The sequence below is a fragment of the Suncus etruscus genome, chromosome 13, assembly GCF_024139225.1.
Source record: "Suncus etruscus isolate mSunEtr1 chromosome 13, mSunEtr1.pri.cur, whole genome shotgun sequence".
NCBI classification, from domain to species: Eukaryota; Metazoa; Chordata; class Mammalia; order Eulipotyphla; family Soricidae; genus Suncus; species Suncus etruscus.
Window position 1 is genome coordinate 2,283,538 of NC_064860.1, and position 21,826 is coordinate 2,305,363.

Below are 21,826 nucleotides of genomic sequence, written 5' to 3' on the forward strand. Positions count from 1 at the left end.
GTTATGTATATAAAAAAACACATAAAGCCAAATGAAGGATACTGGATCTTTAGGGAAGGGTGGTCTTTGAGAGGAAGTAAGTTGATATAAATGGGCACATATTGCCAATCATAAGTATGGCATGATCAATGAACAGGGATTGCAGAGTATTTTCCATATTCCAACTTTTATGGGATTAACTGTTCTCTAGGACTGGAAAGGCGTGTGGATGGGCCTGGCATATGCTCCAGAATAAACCAGGGTCACTGAAATGGCCCAAGAGTAACCTGCCTCTCAGGCACTCTCTCCGGTCTACTGGGCTCACAATATCACTGGCCCCTGCTGAGAAGTTTCTGGAAACACACAGGCTGGCTCTGCGTAGAAAACAACAGGAAAGGACCAGCCCAAGCCCTAGGGAACACCTCAGAGGGCTGCAAGGCACCAGGATTCTGGTTGTTATTTGCCAGAGATTAAAGTCCTGCCAATGCACATTGCTAATGTTGCTAATCTCTTCGAGCTGAACATCTGCTTCACTTATAAAATAAATTTCACCTTCGAGCTCATTTAAAATTAAAGAGCCAAAATGAATTTTTTTTTAATATAAGCATATTAAGGGGTAAAAAAAAATGTCCCAATTCTCGGCTGTCACTTCAGTCCTGAATGAGATTTTAGAAGGAATTCTGGTACAATTTTATGGAAGACGAAGAAAAGAAGTGCTAAAAATAGCCATTTCTGTAATTAAAATGGTCGTTTAATTCCCATCTACCACCCACCAACAGGCAGCAAATAATAAGGAGCTTCAGTTTGGGGAGAATGAGGCAGCTTATGCTCTTAAATTTATGGCGTGGAAGACACAAATGCAAAAAATAGGCTAAATCTCTACAAAGAGGGGTAGGAGGGAGGGTGCACGCTTTGTATGCAGCTAACCTGGGTTTGATCCTGGGCACCCCCTATGGTTCCTTGAGCACCGTGAAGAGTGATCCCAGAGCACAGACCTAGGAGCAAGCTCTGTGCACTGCTGGGTATGGTCCCAAACCCAAATAATTAAATACATACAACTCTATAAATAAGGACGATTTTCACTCTCCCCCAAGTCCAGCAAAGGGACCTTCCCTCCCAATCACTAGGAATGTTTTTGTTCTATCAAAGAGGTGTCTATGCCCGAATGGACCTAGGTGGCAGTGTGGAACAGAGAAGTTTCCAGAATCCCTCTGCAGGCTCTTGGGGCCTCTGCATTTGAGCTGGGCAGGGCAGGAGAGACAGGCCCCGAGAGAGCACCTGACCATTAGGACACTCGACACTCACCGGCTCCTCGCTGTAGGAGAACAGGGCATACTCGCGGTCTGGGGAGATGGCATAGCGCAGGGCACGCAGGGATTCCTGAAAGGATAAGGCAGAGATTGAGAAGGGCCCTGGTAGGGCCCAGACTTGGCACTTCCCAGCAGCCGTCCTGCTCGCGCAAGACTCCATCTGATGCCCACAGCTCCTTTCGCGCCCATTTCTTTGCTTGGATTGTGCAGGTACAGCATTTAGGGGTGGTGGGGAGGACGACCTTTGGGGAGAAACATGCTCTCGAGGGCACAGACCACACTCCAGCTCCTGCTGGAATGGCCCTGCTTTTGGAGAAGCAGTGGTCAGCTTTCCTGCTCCTGCCCTCTGCCCCAACTGCAGTTCTGGAGGGGGGCACCAGGCACTGGAGGCTGTGAGAGGGAGGCCAGAGGGTCCACATGTCCAGGAGCCATTGGGCATGTGCATGGGGACTCTGTTTCCTGGGTCTCACCTCAGTGGTGTTCTGGGGTACCTTAGAATGAGATCTGGAAATGGCTTCTTCCTGCAAGTGGGGTGACCCCCAGCAGTTGAAAGTGAAGATGCTGGAAAGGAGGGACAGCAGTGGTGTCGTGTTGCAGGCCCCCCACCCCCCCAGCACCATTTGCTTGCCCTGCCCTGACTCCGGAAAAGCCCCAGCACTGATTGGCACCTTCAGCCATTCCCGGGAGGAATTGGAATCCATTAGTTTGAGATAATTAATTAATTGAGATTAAAGCCCAAAGCTCTAGTCTGGTTTTTATATAAAAATCAAAGAGAAAGATAAATGAGAGAAACAAAAAGACTTTATTAAAATGTAAATTCGGGGATTCAAACAAGTAATTAAAGACAGTGAATTAGAAAGGGAGGGAGGAAGGGACGGAGAGAGACAGGGACAGAGAGACAGAGACAGAGAGGGTTTGACTCAGCAGAACCACAGAGCAGCTTCAAGGTCCAATTTTCAGGTGCTTCCTGAGACCCTCACTGGCTCTTCGAAATTCACTGCTGAAGGCAGGATAATCTCTCTGAAATACCAGGCTGAGGTTTTTAAAATCTGATTAAAGTTATTGAGCAAATGGCATTGCGATAGCAACTATGGAGCTTGCCATGCTGGAAATTAATACTCCTAATTTCACCCCTGAAATTAGGGTGAACTATTCTCTGTTCCTCGGACATAGCCAGCCTTTGCAGATAATGCGATAACTATTACCTAATGCATAAATGGAAACTGTCTTTCTCTGCACTTATTCATTAGATTCTGGGAGGCCATGGCCGTGGTTCTAGAGGTAATATGTCTGTGATTTTAAAGCCATGCTGGCATGCATTCTCCTATGTCTCTATTTCAAATAGTTTCTTTCTCTTCCTTCCCCTTTCTTCCTTCCTCAAAAAATCCTGAGTTATGAATATTGTTACTAATCTTTAAGGCACTGCCAAATTGCTTCTGTGAACCTGGGGCCATGGACTGTTCCAAGAAACGAGCACATCCACTTATGGCTTCTTGGTGGCTATGATCTCATTAAGATGAAGGGCACAGACAGCTAAATGGTCAGGGCATCCCAACAATCTGGCCTGACTGGGACTCTAGAGCTGCGAGCCTGCAGGTAGGGATGCGGGGGTGAAATCACCAAAGCTCGCTCCAGTGCCAACTATCTCTGCTCCAGTCAGGGCTCAACACGGCTCCTTCTGAGGATTTTTGCTTTATGTTTGAAAAGGATTGGAGAGAGGCAGCTAGGTTTCTAGAAGAATTATTCCCCCCCGGGAAATCTATTTAATTGAAGTCAGCAAAATGGAACCAGGAACATGTGTTAAATCCTTTTTAAAAGAAAGAGGAGAGAGGGAGAGGAGGAAAGGAAAGAGAGGAGGGACCAAGATAGGGAGAGAGAGGAGAGAGAAGAGAGAAGGTTCTGTAAACCTCATTGGCAGATTCATGTCTGTAAAGAGGGCGTGTGGGGGTAGTAGTGGTAGTGGTAGAGGGGCTCCATTACGGTCATTCTATCCCAACTGGTCTCTAGACTTCCATACTTCGAGTTACATGCCTTCCTGTGGGTCTTCCCTCTCAGGGCACTACTGAATGTATCCATCTGCGGTTTGGGGACCCCCCCCCCCCCCCCGTAGGCTCCACCCTCTAGCAAGCAGCTCTTATGCGCTAATAGCCATTAAGAAGCAACTGCTTGGGCCCGGAGAGATAGCACAGCGGTGTTTGCCTTGCAAGCAGCCGATCCAGGACCTAAGGTAGTTGGTTCGAATCCCGGTGTCCCATAGGGTCCCCCGTGCCTGCCAGGAGCTATTTCGGAGCAGACAGCCAGGAGTAACCCCTGAGCACCGCCGGGTGTGCCCCCCCCCAAAAAAAAACAAAGAAAAAAAAAGAAGTAACTGCTTTAAAGGAAAATGTTCCTTTCTGCTACGGGAAATGAAGAAAAGCCCTTACATACATAGTAAAATACTCTGAGGCAGGCAAAAGAGAGTCAGGCAGTGTGTCTAGGCCCAGGCATACAGCTTTGAGGATGAGCTAGTCCTAAGTCCAATGCCGGTGATGGGCAAAAGAACCTCCCACCCCCCACTCTGGGCGCTGGGTCTTCTGTGAGCTGTGAGAGGGGCTGCCTGTCTCTCCCAACCCCGGCCCTGTTTATAGGCCCCTGCACTGCCAGGGCTCAGAGCCTTGTAGACTATCATCTGATTTGTCTTCAGAGGCCTTGTTGGCTGCTCCAGGCTATGGGATAACTACAGCTGAAGACAGAGACGGTCAACAATAACACAAACATCCAGAAACGAAGTCCATTCTTTTTCCTTTTTCTTTTTTTAATGATTTTTTTCGTGATTAGCAAGGATCGTAAACTGTGTGTGAACTTGAAACCTGATTGTCATTTAGCTCTAGGGAAACAGCTTTGCTGGGTCCTAACCCACTATCAACTCCGAGCTCGTTGAAGCTGAAGCATCATTTAATGTCATTAGGGGAATTAGTATTCTCAGCGCAAGCTTCTGGGGATGAGTGGATTTGAGAACAAGCTCGAGCAAGTCCTCCTGAAGTCTCCTATGCATTATTGCAATTGTTCTGCCACTGTGTAAAGCCTCAGGACTTTACCTTTCAATTATACATGATATGCAACACTTGTCCCCATCACCTGCCAAGAAATTTCTCGGATGCTCCGGAAAAGGACGCTTCCACTTATTAAATTAGTGTGGCTCCAATTTTACATTATCTTCAATTGCTCAGCCCATATCTTTACAAGCTTATTGCTTTGGCTGGGCTCTAGGAAAAGTCGAGACCTGAAGTCATTTTCTGCTTTACTGGTCCGAACGAAGGGAAACTGATATGACTCCGGTCATTAAAGAGAGACTTACAATTCTTTTGCCTTCTATTAACACAGTAGAGATGTTTGTTTCCACATTGTGGAGTAACACGTCCCCTTTCAGCTCCTGGTAGATGAATTCTTTGTCTACAAGAGAGGAAAGAAAATAGAAACACAGCATCAAGGCACTCCCCCAACCTCTGCTTACAATAAAATAATAAACTTTTTCTTTCTTTTTTCTTTTTTTGGTTTTTGGGCTACACTCGGTGATGCTCAGGGGTTACTCCTGGCTATGTGCTCAGAAGTCACTCCTGGCTTGGGGGACCATATGAGATGCCAGGGGATAGAAGCAGGATCCATCCTAGGCTAGCATGCACAAGGCAGATGCCTTACTGCTTATGCCACTGCTCCCCAACAATGGACTTTTTCTGAAAAGAAAGATAAGAAAGGGATCATGAACTTTATCAAAGGGTAAAGCAAAATAATTGAATAGAATAAGGTGAAATTATTCTGTTTTTCTTTTTTTGGGGGGGGGCAGGTTACACCCAGCAGCACTCAGGGATTACTCCTGGCTCTACCCTCAGAAATCACTCCTGGCAAGCTCGGGGGACCATAGGGGATGCCGGAATTCAAACCACCGTCCTTCTCCATACAAGGCAAACGCCCTGTCTCCATGCCATCTCTCTGGCTCTGATTCTGCTCTTCTTAGCATAAATTCCAGTGAATCTCAATAAATCTTATTCTGCTCCTCCAGACACTGTTCCAAAGGGCACTCCCACCATGTTTAGAGAATTCTAGAGCTTTCTGGGCTAGGAACAAGATGGGTAAGCTAATAGCTCAAGAATGCTGCTACTGAGAACAGTGGAAGGCAGTTGATCTGGAAGAGATTTCTCAGGTCTGAGATTCTGGAGAGAAATTCCAGAGAGAAAACCTGGGTACAGTCCTTCCAGAGTATGCAGATATGGCTTTGTTTCCCCCTCAAGACTTTTTTTGGCTTCTCCTGGTGGAAAGGGCCATGCTGCTACCCAGGGCATGAACTGTCCACACAACACGACAGTCTTAAGTGAGTCCAATCCAAGTTCCAACACCCCCTGGGCTATGAGCAAAAAGAGAGAGTAGTAAGCCACTTGTAAGGACCCACGTTCCCAAGCAACAAACAATTCTGTAAGGTGAGCACAGGGCAGGTGGTGAGGCAGATGCCAGGTGAGCAAAGGTGGGCAGTTAGATGGGTATTGACCCCTTCCCAAGTGGCATGTAATACAGAGGCAGCAGAGAGGCGAGCACAGGTCACACCACAGTCAGCTGGAAGGGACGAATACCGTGGAGGGGGTTTATGTAATGTCATTTCCCGTTGTCCTCCTAGGCTTCCTGTTTCTCCTCAGTTTGTTGAAGTGGAAGCTGAGAGCTTTGACTTAGTTTCCCACATTTTCTCAAAAAACTCTTCAAACCTAAATTTCTCTTCGGTGGACGCTGGCTGTTGTTGATGTGATGACAGTTGAACCTGGACATGTACCTGGACATGCCCACTTGTCATGCTGGATATAAAAGGAGAAACTTGAACTGTTGCAGGGGTGGTGTGGGGGACAAGGATAGTGACTAGAGCAGAGCCTGCCAGGTTGGTGGGGTGGCTGGAGATACAGCATTGGTGAGATGCTGCCTGCTTTTTATCTATCCCTCTATCTCTGTCTATTGAACCCGGGACTACAGGTTCTCCCACGGCCACCTTTGGTTAGTGAATCTCTCTCTCTCTCTCTCTCTCTCTCTCCCTCTCAGCGCCCCCCCATGTGGTGGTGGTAGCAGGCCTCAGTATAGTTAGTTTCTATCCCGCTCTCTATGATCTTTCTCTATTAGTCTTAGGCAGGCTCTTGGCCCCCCAAGCAGTTGGGCCCCACAGGCAGCTCTACAGCCCTGGCAGCTTTGGGCCCTTGAAGCTCAACAAACATCTCAGGAAATTCAGCCAGCTGCAAAAGGCAGCAGAGAGGCGAGCACAGGCCACACCACAGTCAGCTGGAAGGGACAAATACTGTGGAGGGGGTTCATGTGATGTCATTTTCCTTTGTCCTTCTCCAAGGCTTCCTGGACTTGCAGTGTATTAGAAGCTTGGCAACCTTGTAGATAATAGCAATAACCCACTGGACAACTGTAGTGACTCTACAAAGGATGTGTCTCACACATTTGAACCATGAATGGCCCTGGGATACAGTTAAAACCATTTCTGTTTTTTCCTATGGTATCTGCTAGGCCCAGTCATTAGGATACTTTCATGGGGCTGGAGAGATAGAAGAGTAGGGAAGATGTTGTATTAAATAATTAACGATGGGGCTGGATGGTGGAGGATGCCATTTCAGTCCACGTGGCTCTGCAACCTTTATGCAGTCGGCGAGTCCCAGGCCCAGGTGAAATCACTCACTCACAGTCAGGCGTCAGGAAGAATCATCTTTATTCACGCCCTAGCCACCACGTGTGTGTGGCCTATTCATAACCTTTCAAGCACCGCAATATTTTGCTAGCCCTGCATCTTATTTCCTGTTAGCCATCTTCCCTTTGGGCTCCATGCTGGTCAAAGACCAGAACACAGAAACCCAGAAGCCAGAGCGCACAGCAGCGCAGAAAGGGCAAAGAGCCAAAAGGGCAAAAAGCCAAAAGGGCCGAATTCCCTTGGTTCAAGCCTTATATAACATTTCCCAGACCCCTCCCAGGAATGGGAGGGTCTAGCAGGTAAGGTTACACCTACTATCCGGTTCCCAAGACCCCTCCCAGAAATGGGTGGGTCTAGGGTCTTAAATAGGTACACCCACATTTCCTCCTTTTCTTAATATTTTTATGCACCAACATAATAGAGTGAAAATTAATATACCAGCCCTTTTTAAAAACATATTTTTGCAAAATATACTTTACACCTGTAAACTAAAACTCTATTAATGCTTTTTTACCAAGCACTATTTTGGAACTTTTATGTTCCTATACTTTTAAACTATATTGGGGGAACTTCATTGTTCCTATACCTTTTTTATACACAAGTACTGCAGCATACATGCATAACATACATTTTAAAAACAGGCTAAGTACATTAAAATACACAGTAAAACATTTTGCAATTGAAAATATTAACTTTGAAAGATAACAAAACACATTTAAATCATAAAGAAAATGACTAAGACAAAGATGCAGGTGGTTAGAAATTAGATGTTAAACTGTATTACCTTCCTTTTTTATTTTTTAACCACTAACTAACTAAAATTTATCCCATCACCAACTATGAGTGAAATATATGACTATCTGCTTAGTTTCTACACCTAAAATCATAGTTTAAATGATTAATTTGTTTCACGCTGATCTCACCACGTTGATTTCACCATGTGGCTTTTGTAAATTTTTAGAGTTTAGATGCTGGTTTGTCCCACGCTGATCTCACCACGTGGCTTCTGTAAACTTTTAAAGTTCAGATGTTGGTTTGTTCCACGCTGATCTCACCACGTGGCTTCCTTTCATAGTTTCAGGCCCCGTAGACGGTTCTGTAGACCATGAGGTTGCAGGTTTTCAGGCTTGCCGCGGAGCAAAGCTGAGCTGAGGCGTTTTTGCTTCTGGGCTGATAACCTTTCGCCGCTTTTCCCCTCAGGGCAGCACTTAGCAAGCCAGTTTTTGGCCACAGCTTTTTTGCAGGGGCTTTTGGATGTTCAAAGTTCAAAGTTATTTAAACTAAAAGTTCAGTCCGAAATTTCCAAAGCCGAAATCCAAATTCAAGCTGAAGGTTGTTATCAGAAAATCAGTCCACTTTAAATATAGTCTTTTTTCTCCTCCGTTTCCAATTTAGACTTTTAATAAGTTTTTGTAGAGGCCGAGGTTTTTGTTTCTTGTAACAAAGTTTCAGTTTTGGGCCTGGGCCTGGGCTGGAGGTGATGCAAGCTTCCACCTCTCCAGTTTTAATTGCCCTTTTTACCCTAGAAGGGGTAACGGCCATCTTTGAACATGGCTTCACGTGGCCAAACCCTTTGGGCTGACTGCATTTGAAAAGAGCCAAAATGAAACAGAAGAGCAGAAATCTCACCATTTTTGCTGTTTTGCTGGGTCCAGGATTCAGGTCAAAGTTCGGAGCGCCAGATGTTGCATTAAATAATTAACGAAGGGACTGGATGGCGGTGGATGGAGGCCTTTGTGCTTAGGCCCCAGCCACGTGGCTTCATCCCCATCCAGCTGGCGGATTCCAGGCCCAGGTAATCGGCGTAATCAAGACTCACTCACAGGCGTCAGGAAGCAACTTTATTCAAGCCCTAGCCACCACATGTGTGTGGCCTATTCATAACCTTTCAAGCACAGCAATATTTTGCTAGCCCTGCATCTTATTTCCTGTTAGCCATCTTCCCTTTGGGCTCCATGCTGGTCAAAGACCAGAACACAGAAACCCAGAAGCCAGAGTGCACAGCAGCGCAGAAAGGGCAAGGAGCCAAAAGGGCAAAAAGCCAAAAAGGCCCGAATTCCTTTGGTCCAAGCCTTATATAACATTTCCCAGACCCCTCCCAGGAATGGGAGGGTCTAGCAGGTAAGGTTACACCTACTATCCAGTTCCCAAGACCCCTCCCAGAAATGGGTGGGTCTAGGGTCTTAAATAGGTACACCCACAGGAAGACATTTCCCTTGCTCGTGGACAATGAGGGTTTGATTTCCAGCACCCCACCGGGAATGATCCCTGCATGTAGAACCAGGAGTAAGCCCTGAACACCATCAAGAATGACTCACACAACTAAAATAAAACACTTTAATTTCCAAATATGTGAAGTGAGCTCAGCACTCCTATTTTTTAAATGATTTTTAACATTTGAATTAATTGAGTGAAAGGCTACTCAGTGCATGGTTTAAGTCTTTTAGAATGTCTGGTGGAGTTTTTAAGGCACGGAATGGGGGGGGGGTCTATGTCAGTAAACTGACCATCTGCACATTTTGTAGGTTCATTGCTTCAGCTCAGCTTATTCCACATGTTTTCCATGTCCTGCTTCCAACCTTCCGCTTTCTTGATGTATATTATGACTGCATTTCATTGTATTTTTTTGGGAGGGGGGAGTTGGTTTCTAAATTACAAGGTAAACTTTTATCTTTTCACAGTCTGGAGCATCCTCAATGCTCAAAAAGCACCTCAGAAAATCCATCCAGCTGCAAAAGTCTGTGCCCATGTGCCCACTGCCAGACTATTGTTTGTACAACATTGGTGTATGGTTTGGTGTGTCATAGCCTCCAAACAACTCTAATTATACGCATGGAAATCAAAGAGAAAAATGCCCCTCACTTTCCCCCACTGCTTCCCATTTCTGATACTTTCATTCCCTATCTAAGAATTGATTCTTTCATTGTGTAGTTTTCAGAAAGAATTTCCTTTAGAAATTCTGGTTGAATAAACCTACTGGCAAACAATCATTTCAGCTCAGTTCTATCTGAAAATGCCTTTATTCTTTGAAGAATATTTTCTCTTATGTAAATTTTCAATTGTGATTTTTTCCATACATAAGGATTTAGAATTCTATTCTCATTGGATGCTGTGGTTTCTAACAATAATTGTAAAGTTATTCATTGGATTGTTATTTCCCCGCATTTTTATTCTGTGGCTTTTGAGGATGGATTTTGTGGTTGTTTTGGGGTCACACCTGGTGGGACACAGGGCTTACTTATGGCCCTGCACTCAGGGGTCACTTCTGGCAGGACTTGGGGACCCTATGAATTGGACTTCGGCATGCACCCTACCCGCTGTACTATCTCTCCAACACCAATGTGTTTAATTCTTTTTTTTTGTCGAGTTTCCCACATTTGGGGAAATCGCAGGGGTCAGCACATCTGGAGTGCACTGGATAAGCCTTGCCCTGGGGAAACCACCTTTGTGATTATGGTATCTTCCCTGCCAGGTAAGTATGTGTTTAATTCTTAGTCTCTATGACATTTCAACCTTTCTCTCTTCATCTAAACTATTTTTATTTGTACTTTCTCTAGACATTTATTATCATCTATACACAAAAATATCTAATTGACTTGGCCTTTACAAATAATGACTTTTGGCTTTGTGAATTCTCTCTTAACTTTCTTTTATTTTTGTTTTTTCGGGCCACACCCGTTTGATGCTCAGGGGTTACTCCTGGATAACGGCTCAGAAATCGTCCCTGGCTTGGGGGAACCATATGGGACACCGGGGGATTGAACTGCAGTCCTTCCTTGGCTAGCGCTTGCAAGGCAGACACCTTACCTCTAGCGCCACCTCGCCGGCCTCCTCTCTTTACTTTCTAATTCTTCATTTCTGTTCTGTTATTGCCTATGCTAACCTTAAGTTTGACAGCTTCTTCTTTAATATAATGACAACGGGGTCCACAAGTGTCTTTAATTATTTCTTTGCTTGAACCAACAAGTTTTAATGGGCAGCATTTTAATTATTATTTCATTTTGCACAGTTGGAGTTTCTGCCACAATGTCTTTTTCAATATATGATTTTTTTTTACTAATTTTAATTTGCAAATGTAAGGAAAATAGACTTATCTCTTTTTTTTTTTTTTGCTTTTTATGGACTTGTACTTTGTCTACTGTAGAAAAACTTACACTATTCTTTAAATTTTTAATTTAATATAATTAATTATTTGAAATTTACTGAGGCTACCTTTGGACCTGGTACATGGTTTATCTTAGGGAAAGTTTATGAAGAAGAATGTGCTTTTTAGCTGTAAGCTGCTGCATCTCGTATTTTTCATTTGCATTAAATAACCCCTTTTGGTGCTTATTTTCTTTATGTCCTTGACCATACTGTCAGTCAAATTCTCTCTGCTGGAATTTTCTAAGAGATGATGGACTCACACATGGTCCTTTAGGTTTTTGTTTGTTTTTGGGCCACACCCAGCAGTGCTCAGGGTTACTCCTGGCTCTGCATTCCAAAATTACTCCCAGCAGGCTCAGGGAACCATATTGGATGCTGGAGATAGAACCCAGGTAGGCCATGTGCAAGGCAAATGCCCTCCCCGCTGTACTATTGCTCCAGCTCCTGCTTCACATTTTTATAGCTGAATTTTGCCAGTTTCATTCAGTCAACATAAATGTATACTTTTCTTTTGTGGATTGGGGGGGGGGGTCACATCTAGGTGTATTCAAGGCATAGCCCTGGCTCTGGCAGTGCTCAGGAGATCCTACTCATTGCCATTGCTGAAACTCAGACCGCCTGTGTGTAAGGAAAGAGACACGTGACTTCCATTGCACACAGCACATCCTAGTCTCAAAGTAGTACGTCCTGTTGGCAGGTGGACTCAGGGCAATGTTCTCCATAGCATTGGGCTTTGATCAGTGAGGTGAGCACAAGTAACATAGATTGCCATGGCACAAGGGCTGGCCACATCTACTCCAGACCAGCTGTCCTTGTCGTGGCAGTGGAGGGCTGGTATCTGCTCTCGCTGCTAAAATCCTGAGTCCTCCCTGAACTTCTGCCCCAGGCTCCTGTCCTAGTCCATGTTTTGGCCCTCCTGGGACCTTCTCAGTGGGCTCACAGCACCCCTCAGCAGAGTTTCTTTTCTGTAGACAAGGCACAGCCTGGTCAGACCAAGTTGAGCCCTGACATTCAGAGTCCTTGCAGTCTGGGATTGTCTCCTCATTTCAATGGTCTCCTGCCTTCATCAGGGCCTGTCTTACCCTCAGCCTCTGGGCAGCTTCCCCTGCCTGCTCCAGGTGCCCCTGTCCCTGCCAGCAAAAGAGAATAGAGCTCAGTGGAGATCACACTTCCACCTGTGTGATTTCTGCAGGAACAGTTCAGCCCTTGTCTTTGCCCCATGTGCCAGTCCTAGTTCTGACCTCTGTAGTCCCAGTGAGTTCTGCCAGGCACACCTGTCCCTTGTGGGATGAGTCTTCAGTGTTCCCAGACCTCCAGTGAGCATGGCAAAGTTCCTGAGGCATCTTCCAGACCAGGGGTCCTCAAACTTTTTAAACAGGGGGCCAGTTCACTGTCCCTCAGACCACTGGAGGGTCTGACTATAGTAAAAACAAAACTTATGAACGAATTCTTATGCACACTGCATATATCTTATTTTGCAATGAAGAAACAAAACAGATACAAATACAATATGTGGCCTGCGGGCCATAGTTTGAGGACCACTGTTCCAGACAAAAAGCAACAGCAATCTTACTGTTAGCTGAAAGCCACACACAACACATGTTGGCTCCTACGAGCCAAGTGTTCTCAACCAAGAGGATAGGGATGTTGGGGAAAGAGGGAGTTGGGGCAGGCACAGTGCTCTCCACTTGTATCCCAGCCACCTCTTCAAGAGAGTTGATAAGAACCATTTCACCCCTGGGTGCTACAGGAAATGCAAAGATGAGCCTGAGGACAGAGTGAAGGATCTCCAAGAACCACCAGCTAGATCAGGAGGGGAAAGTGCCACGAAAAAGATCTTGCAGAACTTCCCTGGTGGTGCCTCACTCTGCACAGCTCAAGCCCTTAACTCAGCACTGAGAAACAGCTCTGAACGTTCCAGGGCCAGTCGACGCTGAAGCAAGGAATGAGGCAGAAGTGAGTTCTACAGGCAGCAAGGCCCTTACAAGACCCAATTCATTCCTCTTCACCCGCCCCCCGAAAGTGACATGGAAATGGAGGGCAACAGATTTCCCCTTTGAAAAGGAGATAAAAGTCCAGTCAGGGGCACTGAGCAGTGGAGACAGGGCTCGTCAAGTGGTGCTCCTCAGGCTGGGAGATGATGTCGGATGAAGAATTCTGCAGGATAATATAGAATGATGCAGGTGGGGTGGGGGGAAGGGTGGGGCTTTTCAGGGAGAGATGGAGTCATTATTTGTCTTGGGGGTATGTATGATTGGGTCATTCCTGGCAGTGCCCCAGGCTTCCTCCTGGCTCTGTGCTCAGGGATCACTCCAGCAGGGGCTCAGGGGACCCTGTAAGGTGCCAAGGATTAACCTGGGTTGGCCATTGGCAAGACCAGCACCTCAACTTCCATCCTGTCTCTCCAGACATTGTTTCTTCATGGATGTGGCATTTGCCAACTCTTCCCACAGAAGGGCCCAGGGACATGCCCCGCTATAACACTGATCTCTGGGAAGAAGCATCTCTGGTCACCTACAATCATCACACAGACACCCAACACACCACGCACCATACAGACACCATCACAGCTTTGATATACCATAAAGATACCACCGCAGACCTGATGTATCATCTAGACATTATCACAGCCCAATGCACCACACGGACACCATCATCCCAGAATACACTAACAAATACCATCACAGCACAATACACCATTCAGATACCATCAGAGCCCTGATCATCACACAGGCACATCGCACCCTGATACATCACTTGGACACCATCATAACCCTACTGCATCACAGGATGAGCAGGACAAATGAGCCCTGCACAGCAGCAGCAGCTGCTGCTGCAGCTCAGAGGGGCACCCCACTCTCTGGTCAGGCTAATCTGGGAGAGACCCAGAGCTGGAAATGTAGTCTTGGCTCCAGAAGGACTTTTGGTGAGCTGGGTACAGTGTGTGTGGGGGGTAAATCAACCACTTCAATAAGACATGAAGTATTATCTAAGAGAATTAGATTTGCTTGAGAGCTTCAGAGGGCAGCCTGGGCAGCAGAGACAAAGAGTTGCAGAGGGCTTAGTTTAAAACAGGGGTGGCGAACAAGTTCGACACAAAGAGCCAAAATTTTAAACTGTGAGAGTCAGAGAGCCACACCACGCAGTGACCTGCCAAAACAGACAAACACTCTCACAAAAGCATCTAATTTTTGACAATAATCTATGAAACACATATTGCATTTTGCCATTTTGAGTGAGGGTCAAAATCCTGCAGTGATGGTGAGGGTGTGCTGCATCCTCCACACTAAGAGCTAAGGGCCAGATGGGACCCAACATGTGACACACGGGTTCCTCCCCCGACTCGCTGGCCCATGCAGTTGTTTCTGAGGGATGGGAGATGGGAGGACGCAGCCTGGGGGTGGGAGAGATCTCTATGCACTCGGAGATCTCTCCTCAGAGGTCCCTCCTCAGAAGCAACAGAACAAAATCCAAACTCGGCAAAGAGCCACAGTATACAAAATCATGAGAAGAGGCAAAGAGCCGCATTCATTTTGGCCGGGAGCCACGTATCCGCCATCCCTGGTTTAGAACGATCTCTGTGCCATCCAGGCTCTAGGCTAAGTTGGATACAGCGTGAAATCGTGGACAGGTTCACAGAAGCAACATGGGGGGGAGTTATGGGTCATCGGGCATTGAACCTGTGACCAGGAAGCCCCCCCAATGGCTGACTTGGCTGTCTCCTCATGGACTATAGGACACCTGCTTCGAGGGCCTGGCTCAGCACACAGGTGAGTTTCTCTGGCTTTGGTCCTGGAATCCTACCACTGCACAGCACTCAAGAGGCGCTATTCCGAGGCTCCACATACAGGATAGTGGAGATCAGCCTTGCAGGATCAGCTTCTCTAGGCATCCCGGTCCAAGTTGGACTACATCCCCATCATGCCTGAAGGAGGAGGAGCCTCTGGTTTCACGAGTAAATGTGCAATGCAGGGTGGAGGCGTCGCCAGCTGGAACCCAAGACAAGGCTTAGCTCAGACAAAGTGCTTTTGGAGCCTCAAGCAAGTGGTTCATTCCATGAAAGTCTATTTCTGTGTCTTCGGGAGGTGAAGATGAACGCCATGGCCTGGGAAGGGAAGGAGTACTATTCTAGACATTTGAGCACTTTCTTGGGAGATACCCTATTAATTACTTCCTTACTGCGAGAAGGATCATATGTCAGGGGCTGTTCTCTATGCCCCCACGAGATGGGTTCAGGGATGTGTCTGATCGGACAGCTCACATGAGATCCCTCTGGGATTAGGGGATGAATATTTCTTCTATCTTAAATACAGACCAGAGGAGTTAGAGAGAGTGCAGGGGTTCAGGCTCTTGCCTTTTTCAATTTATTTTTGGGCTATTCCCGTGATGCCCAGGTTATTCCTGGCTCTGCACTCAGAGATCATGCCCAATTTCTCCTTCTCACTCACCCCTCAGCTTGCCTCAATGGCAGACACTTTTCCTCCTCTCTCTTTTTATTTCCTGTTTCTTTTTAGACATGGTGACTTGCAATTCTGTAAAGGGAATCATGAAAGGGTATATGCACATCACTTCCCTTCCTTTTAGCACCCAGTTCTTGTGATCAGGGCTTTTCAGCCTGAATCCTAGTGGTCTCTGGTAGTATATGAAAAAGTTTCCATAAGATTAGTCTTGGAATTGTTGTATATAAAAGTATTTCCTTAGGATTGTTCTGTGACTATTGCCCCACCTAGACCTCCCAGGTGGGGGCGCTGTGGAGTTGGCAATAAATAGCTTGATGGACAGGGGAGAGGGGTCCTTTTTTTTTTTTTTTTTTTTTGGTTTTTGGGCCACACCCTGTGCCGCTCAGGGGTTACTCCTGGCTATGAGCTCAGAAGTTGCTCCTGGCTTCTTGGGGGACCATATGGGACACCGGGGGATCGAACCGCGGTCCGTCCTAGGCTAGCGCAGGCAAGGCAGGCACCTTACCTCCAGCGCCACCGCCCGGCCCCGAGAGGGGTCCTTTTGAGAGAGCTGGTTGCAGGCTGCAAGAGGACTCTCTCTCTCTCTCTCTCTCTCTCTCTCTCTCTCTCTCTCTCTCTCTCTCTCTCTCTCTCTCTCTCTCCCCCCCCCAATCTTTTACACCCTAACCTTCTTGTCTGTGTGGATTATTATTTGCTCCGGAGAAATATTACCAAGGTCTCCCCCCGAAAGGGGACAAGGGGATGGGAAGTAATTTCTCATTCTGGGGACTGTTCGTGGATTCACAAACACCCAACAAAGGGTTTAACAGCACAGAACTTTACAGTCTCTTCCCTCCTCACTATCCCCAGAATAGCCTTTGTTCTCTTTGCCACCCTACTGTCCTTACCACCCTATAGACTGTCACTAACTTAACTATTGTCAAAAATTCAAGAAAGCCTGCCTCTCTCCCACACATTGTCACAAATGTTCCTGATGGAATAGCTTAGTGTTCAGAGAAGTGCTGAGCAGAGATTTCCTTCAGCACCCTGAAGCCAGTGAATATTCCTACTTTTGCCAAGACTCAGCACTGGGGCTCATCCTTGGATGTCTTTCCTTTGCCCCCCCCCCCCCAATCTACGAGAGGGATCATCCTGCAGAGAAAGTGGATCTTTCTCAGATTGTCCCAGGCCAGCACCCAATGTGGCACAAGGAAGTTCCATTTGAAGTCTCAGCACTATGATCAGGAGTTGGTTGGTCTTTTCACTGAACCACGATGAGATCAACAGATGCAATTATTACCAGCATTTTTTATTAGCATCATCACTATTGCTATGATCACTGTAACTATTACCATTATTACCATAATTGTTACTGGAATTATTACCTTAATTTTACCTTTATTTTTTAAACCCAGGCTTATTGAAGAAATGACCAATTCTAGGCTGGGGGAAGACAGTAGGGATGAGCTTGGAGCATCTTAGGGGAAACAATACACAGGCCTGAAGGAAGGCAGTGGAACAGAAAGAGTCAGGGAGGGGAGGGCAGCCACAAGCCCAGAGCAGTGTAGCTAGTCTGGTGAGGAAAATGGCCCAGGGATCTGGGGAGCCTATGGGCAAACTGGGGCTAATTGCGGAAAGTATAGTATTGGATCTCAACATCTTGCAAAAGAAAACTCTTTGTCAATTCCTATGAACAAAAGTTAGAAAGAACAACATGGTTGTTAGGAGCTTGTTCTACCACATGTTCTAAAGCATGGACCCGGCTGAACCCCAGAGCCACATGCACCTCAGGGCCCCCTGCATTGTTGGGTCCCAGCCTTTGGACAGATCCGAATGACCCAGATTTATGTGGTCATAGGAGGCACAATAGGGAGCAGCAGCCAATCAGCATGGATGCACCTAGAGGTCCCAGCACCCTAGAGGGGTCTACAACCTAACTCTGGGCACCATGAGCTCAGGACACGGGGGCCCTGGCCATCACTCCTGGGGTCCCACCCCAAACTCAGGGTATGACAGCCAGGAGCCATACCAGACACACAAGCACAAGTCCCCAGACAAGGCTCTGACATTTCCTGAGACAAGGGTGAGCTGGAAAGGGACCAGGTCAAAGGGTGTCCTGATGGCCCAGCAGAGTCTGGATAGCAGAGCATTTGGGGGAACACAGAGGGTATCTGGTGCAGGGTACTCCCTGAGGGGCTGTGATGTACCCTTAGCTGGTACGGGGGCAAATGAGGGTGTCATGGTCAGAACTCAGGGCAGGATGATACGGAAAAGAGAGAATGGGGTGGTTTAGCCAGGACGGTACTTCCCACTTCACTCCACACCCAGTCCCTTCACTGTCTGGACTCTGGATTTTCTGGGACAGACATGGACCTGGTCTCACATATGCATCCTTAGGCCTGGGACGGGCAAAGGGTCAGACAGGAACTGCAGACTTAGAGACTTCTCAGTGCCTGGAGAGAGTCAGCGGCTAAAGCATGGACCCGGCTGAACCCCAGAGCCACATGGACCTCAGGGCCCCCTGCATTGTTAGGTCCTAGCCTTGAACTCATATGATGGGGTTCAGTTTACAAGTGTGATCCTGAGCAACTGAGAATAAAGGTCCTCAAGTCCCAGATGCCTCATCTAATTCTAATAGATTCCACATCACAAAATATAAGTGTTCGTTTAAAACCTTGCTTTTTATTTTTAAAATTTATTTAATTAAATCACCGTAATCACAATTACAAGATTGTTCGTGATTGTTGCAGGCACACAATGCCCAACACACTTCAGTAGGCACATTCCCCAATGCCACCCATGTCCTGTTTCCCTCCCCCTTACCCCCTCCATAATTGCTGCTTTATCTTTGCCACTGGAAAGAAGCCCACATAATTTGACTATTTTTAGCTAAGAAGGGCTATTTTGGGGGGGAAGGACTTCGTCTTCATTTTTAGAAATAACGGCACTATCATGTGGAGTCATAATTACCTATTGGACAGCCTAGAATGAGACAGGAGTGATATTTCATGCAAATGAGGTCTCACAGCAGAGTTTGGATGCATCTAGTCCTGAGCGTGTGTCATTCAGGTTGCCCATCCCCTCAAGTGTCCTGGCATGGGCAAGAAGCCATGCGCCTGCTTGAATCCTCTGTTGTGGCATCGCTGATGGGGCTGTAAGTGACGTGCAGCTTGATTCGACACTCCAGGCCATGATGGATACTGATATGTATATGTATATGATATGCATCATATGTCTGTGATATAAGTATGTATAAAGTATATGAACAGGGTCTTAATTAGGGACCGTACACCAGCTCACAGGCCAGTGTGTCTATGTCTAGGCTGGTTTGCAGCACCCCTCCCCCAATCCATCTATCCATGGGGAACATGGACAAGAGTCTAAACCCTGCAGCAGGATTTACCATGACTGCCTTGTGCACTTGGACCACCGGAGGGCATCGTTTCATCAGCTTCCCAGCATTAGGATGCCCAGAGAGGGCTCTGAATTGGCCCACGTGATGGGTATGGGTGAGGCCAGAAAGTTGGCATTTCCCTGTACTGGCCCAAATGGGGTCAGTGAAAGTCATCTGGGTGGGTGCAGGAAGGGCTGGGGTCTCCCAGTTTCTGGGATGCCATGGCAGGTATTGACAGTGAGTTCCCCCTGTGAGACCCAGGCTCCTTTTCTCCTCCCCTCCTATGGCTACCCATGGGCCCTGGGAGACACTGTCCCCCAACTTCAGCCCTGAAGTCTTCTTAGGCAGCTGGGGGCTCGGGTCACACTAAAGATGCCTGGGGGGGTACCTGCCGAGTGAGGCATAGGCATGTGGGGTGTACCTTAGTGGGACCTGGCTTAATGTTTCATTCCCTACAGCCTACACAGTTAGGCCCCCTACTTATCTGGCATTTTATGGGTCTAACATGAAGCAAAGAAGCCTATACAACTTCATCTTGTTATCTTGTCTTTGGCCAAAGAGAACAGCATACTCCTTCAAACCATAACTCGCATACATTCAGGACACCAAAGACTCTGTGTATGCAGTTGTGCTCAAGTGATAAATTGTTACCTGACTAACATCTGCTTTGCCTAACCTATATAAGGAGTGCCTTTGTTTGCAACAAGTGAATTCTGCTTTACAGTTTCTCTGTGAGTGTGTGTGTGTGTGATAGCATTCCAATGGCAACCACCTCTCTCCAACCTATCTCTGACTCTGCACAGGAGTAACTTGGTCAAGGGGAGACTCCAAGCCCTTTCAGTGTGCTGAGCCACCACCAGTGAGCCTAACAGACACATCAGACAGGCACATTGCAGATGTGGGTATGGCCCCTCGGCTGAGGGCATATAGGCAGTTTGAGACCCTGCTTTGAAACTGACTCAGATTCTTGCATGGAAGGGAGCAAAAGGGGATGGGACCCCGAGGTCTCTGGAAGAACAGTCCCCTAAAACTGCCACCTGAGGACCAGACAGAACCCACAGAGATGCTCTGGGTCCCCCGAGGGCCCTGACCAGGGTGTTCAAGCTTCTAAGATGTGGATGAGGACACCAGGTTTGCTGTGATGCAAGGCCTTGTCCCTCCCTGGAAAGGGCTGGTCCTTGGGGCAGACTCCATCCATGAATCCCATAGAGAAACGAGAACCTGCCTGCCTTTGCTTGAAAACTCGAGTGCTCATTGCGGGGCAGTAGCTGGTGGCCCCCTGTCCAGCAGCCTTACAGATAGCCATGAAGAAGGAACTGTGAACCAAGGTAGGGCCCAGTAGAAACCACAGCATAGAGGGCTGTGACCAGGCAGCACAAGGGTTCATGACCTGGGTTAGGGATGGACATGCAGGGTCTGAGCTGCTCACAGGCTGGGTCAGTGACAGATAAGCAGGGTCTGAGCTACCCATGGGCTGGATGGTCCTGGGCCCAAGATATGTTGTGGAGACAAAGCTGGTTCTCCAGGGTCTGGGCATGAATGTGAGCTGTTCATGGTCTCTGGGCCTAGATAGTGCTGGATACACTAATTTCTTAGTTGGTTCAGCTGCTGCCTTGAATGTTTCTTTCGGCTCACATGGCATCAATGATTCCCTCTCTATGTTCTGCTCAAGTTCCCCTGTAAAGTGTGCTGGTGACTAGGAAATCTCACTTCTTGCTACTGCCATGGACATGCAGCCCAACATATCCCTCCATTGACTGGACAGCAGGTTCCAGATTCCCAGTAGCTGTAGACTGGCAGTCTGGGCTCAGATTTGCTGACCCCATAGGAGGCTAACAAACACCCAAGAGAAGGAACAGAGGAAGGAGCAAAGAACATGGGAAGGAGCAAAAAAAAAAAAAAAAAAAAAAAAAAAAGGCAAGGAGAGAACAGCATCCACTGCAGCTGGTTTGGGGGATGCTTGGTCTGTTTTGTGATGCATCACCTCAACCCCAGGACACAACAGAAATGTAGCTTCTGTTCCAGAAAAGGCACATCTCCGCAGCTCATCCACTCCTTGGGCTGAGACATTCTTCTCTGCCTAGAACCTAGTACTCTGGCCACAGCTGTGCAGGTCCTGACCGTCAGAGGACATGTACAGTGAGAGGTGCTCACCTAATCTACAGGCCTCATATGGAGCTTTCTCTAGCTTCAAGGAGAGGCCAGCACTCAGCCCCAGGTCCTTGGTATCTTGTCTCCTTGGTCCTGCTGCCACTCAGTAAAGGCCCAATCCCATCAGTAGCTGCAGGAAGGAGAGATGTGGCTCTGCCCTCCCCATTCCCAGTCTGCAAAAGCCCCTGCACCACACTGAGTTGAAGAAAACGTGAGAATGTAGTCTCACAAAGATGGGGACTAGGACATCTCTAAAGGTCACCAAGTCCATCCCAAGAGCTTCAGCTGCCATCATGGGATCCAGTTCTCATGCAGGCAGAGGTGCTCATTCTGCAATACTCAGCTGCACTGCTATAAATCAGTGTGCCCCCCACAGACCATGGCAAGGGTTCTAGACTAAGACGAGCTCAAATCTTAGTAAAGGCAGTTTTTCCTGAGACAGGTTAAACGCAGTTCTTCAGGCAGGTTAAAAGGTTAGGCATTTTTCCATTATTAGCTAGATTTTCCATTCTGAGACAAGGCAGAGAGAGTTAACTCAGAAAGAAAACCACAGAAGGAATGCGGGATATCAAGACCCTCCCTATTCTGCTACAAAAGAGGAACAGGTGGGTCTGGAGTGTTCCACCTAAAAAGGCTCTCTTGACAACCAAAATTAGTGAGGTGAGTCAGAGATAAAATGAAACATCAATGTTAAGAAATATAG

The 21,826-nt window shown here is 47.2% G+C and overlaps 2 protein-coding genes and 1 pseudogene across 5 annotated transcripts in view; 1 reads left to right on the forward strand and 2 right to left on the reverse strand.

Moving 5' to 3' along the window:
- The window catches only part of XRCC2 (X-ray repair cross complementing 2), an 813,538-nt gene that overhangs the window by 303,652 nt on the left and 488,060 nt on the right, over window positions 1–21,826 (forward strand). The gene's annotated exons all lie outside the window — the stretch shown is intronic.
- Window positions 1–21,826, reverse strand: part of DPP6 (dipeptidyl peptidase like 6) — a 257,968-nt gene that overhangs the window by 53,558 nt on the left and 182,584 nt on the right. For all 4 annotated transcript variants that reach the window (XM_049785272.1, XM_049785270.1, XM_049785273.1 and 1 more), the window contains exons 4-5: window positions 4,627–4,721; window positions 1,285–1,359 (exon numbers count right to left, since the gene is read on the reverse strand). In XM_049785272.1, the coding sequence (XP_049641229.1) occupies window positions 1,285–1,359; window positions 4,627–4,721 (170 nt within the window). The remainder of the gene's footprint in view (window positions 1–1,284; window positions 1,360–4,626; window positions 4,722–21,826) is intronic.
- Window positions 10,347–10,473, reverse strand: LOC126026491 (uncharacterized; annotated as a pseudogene).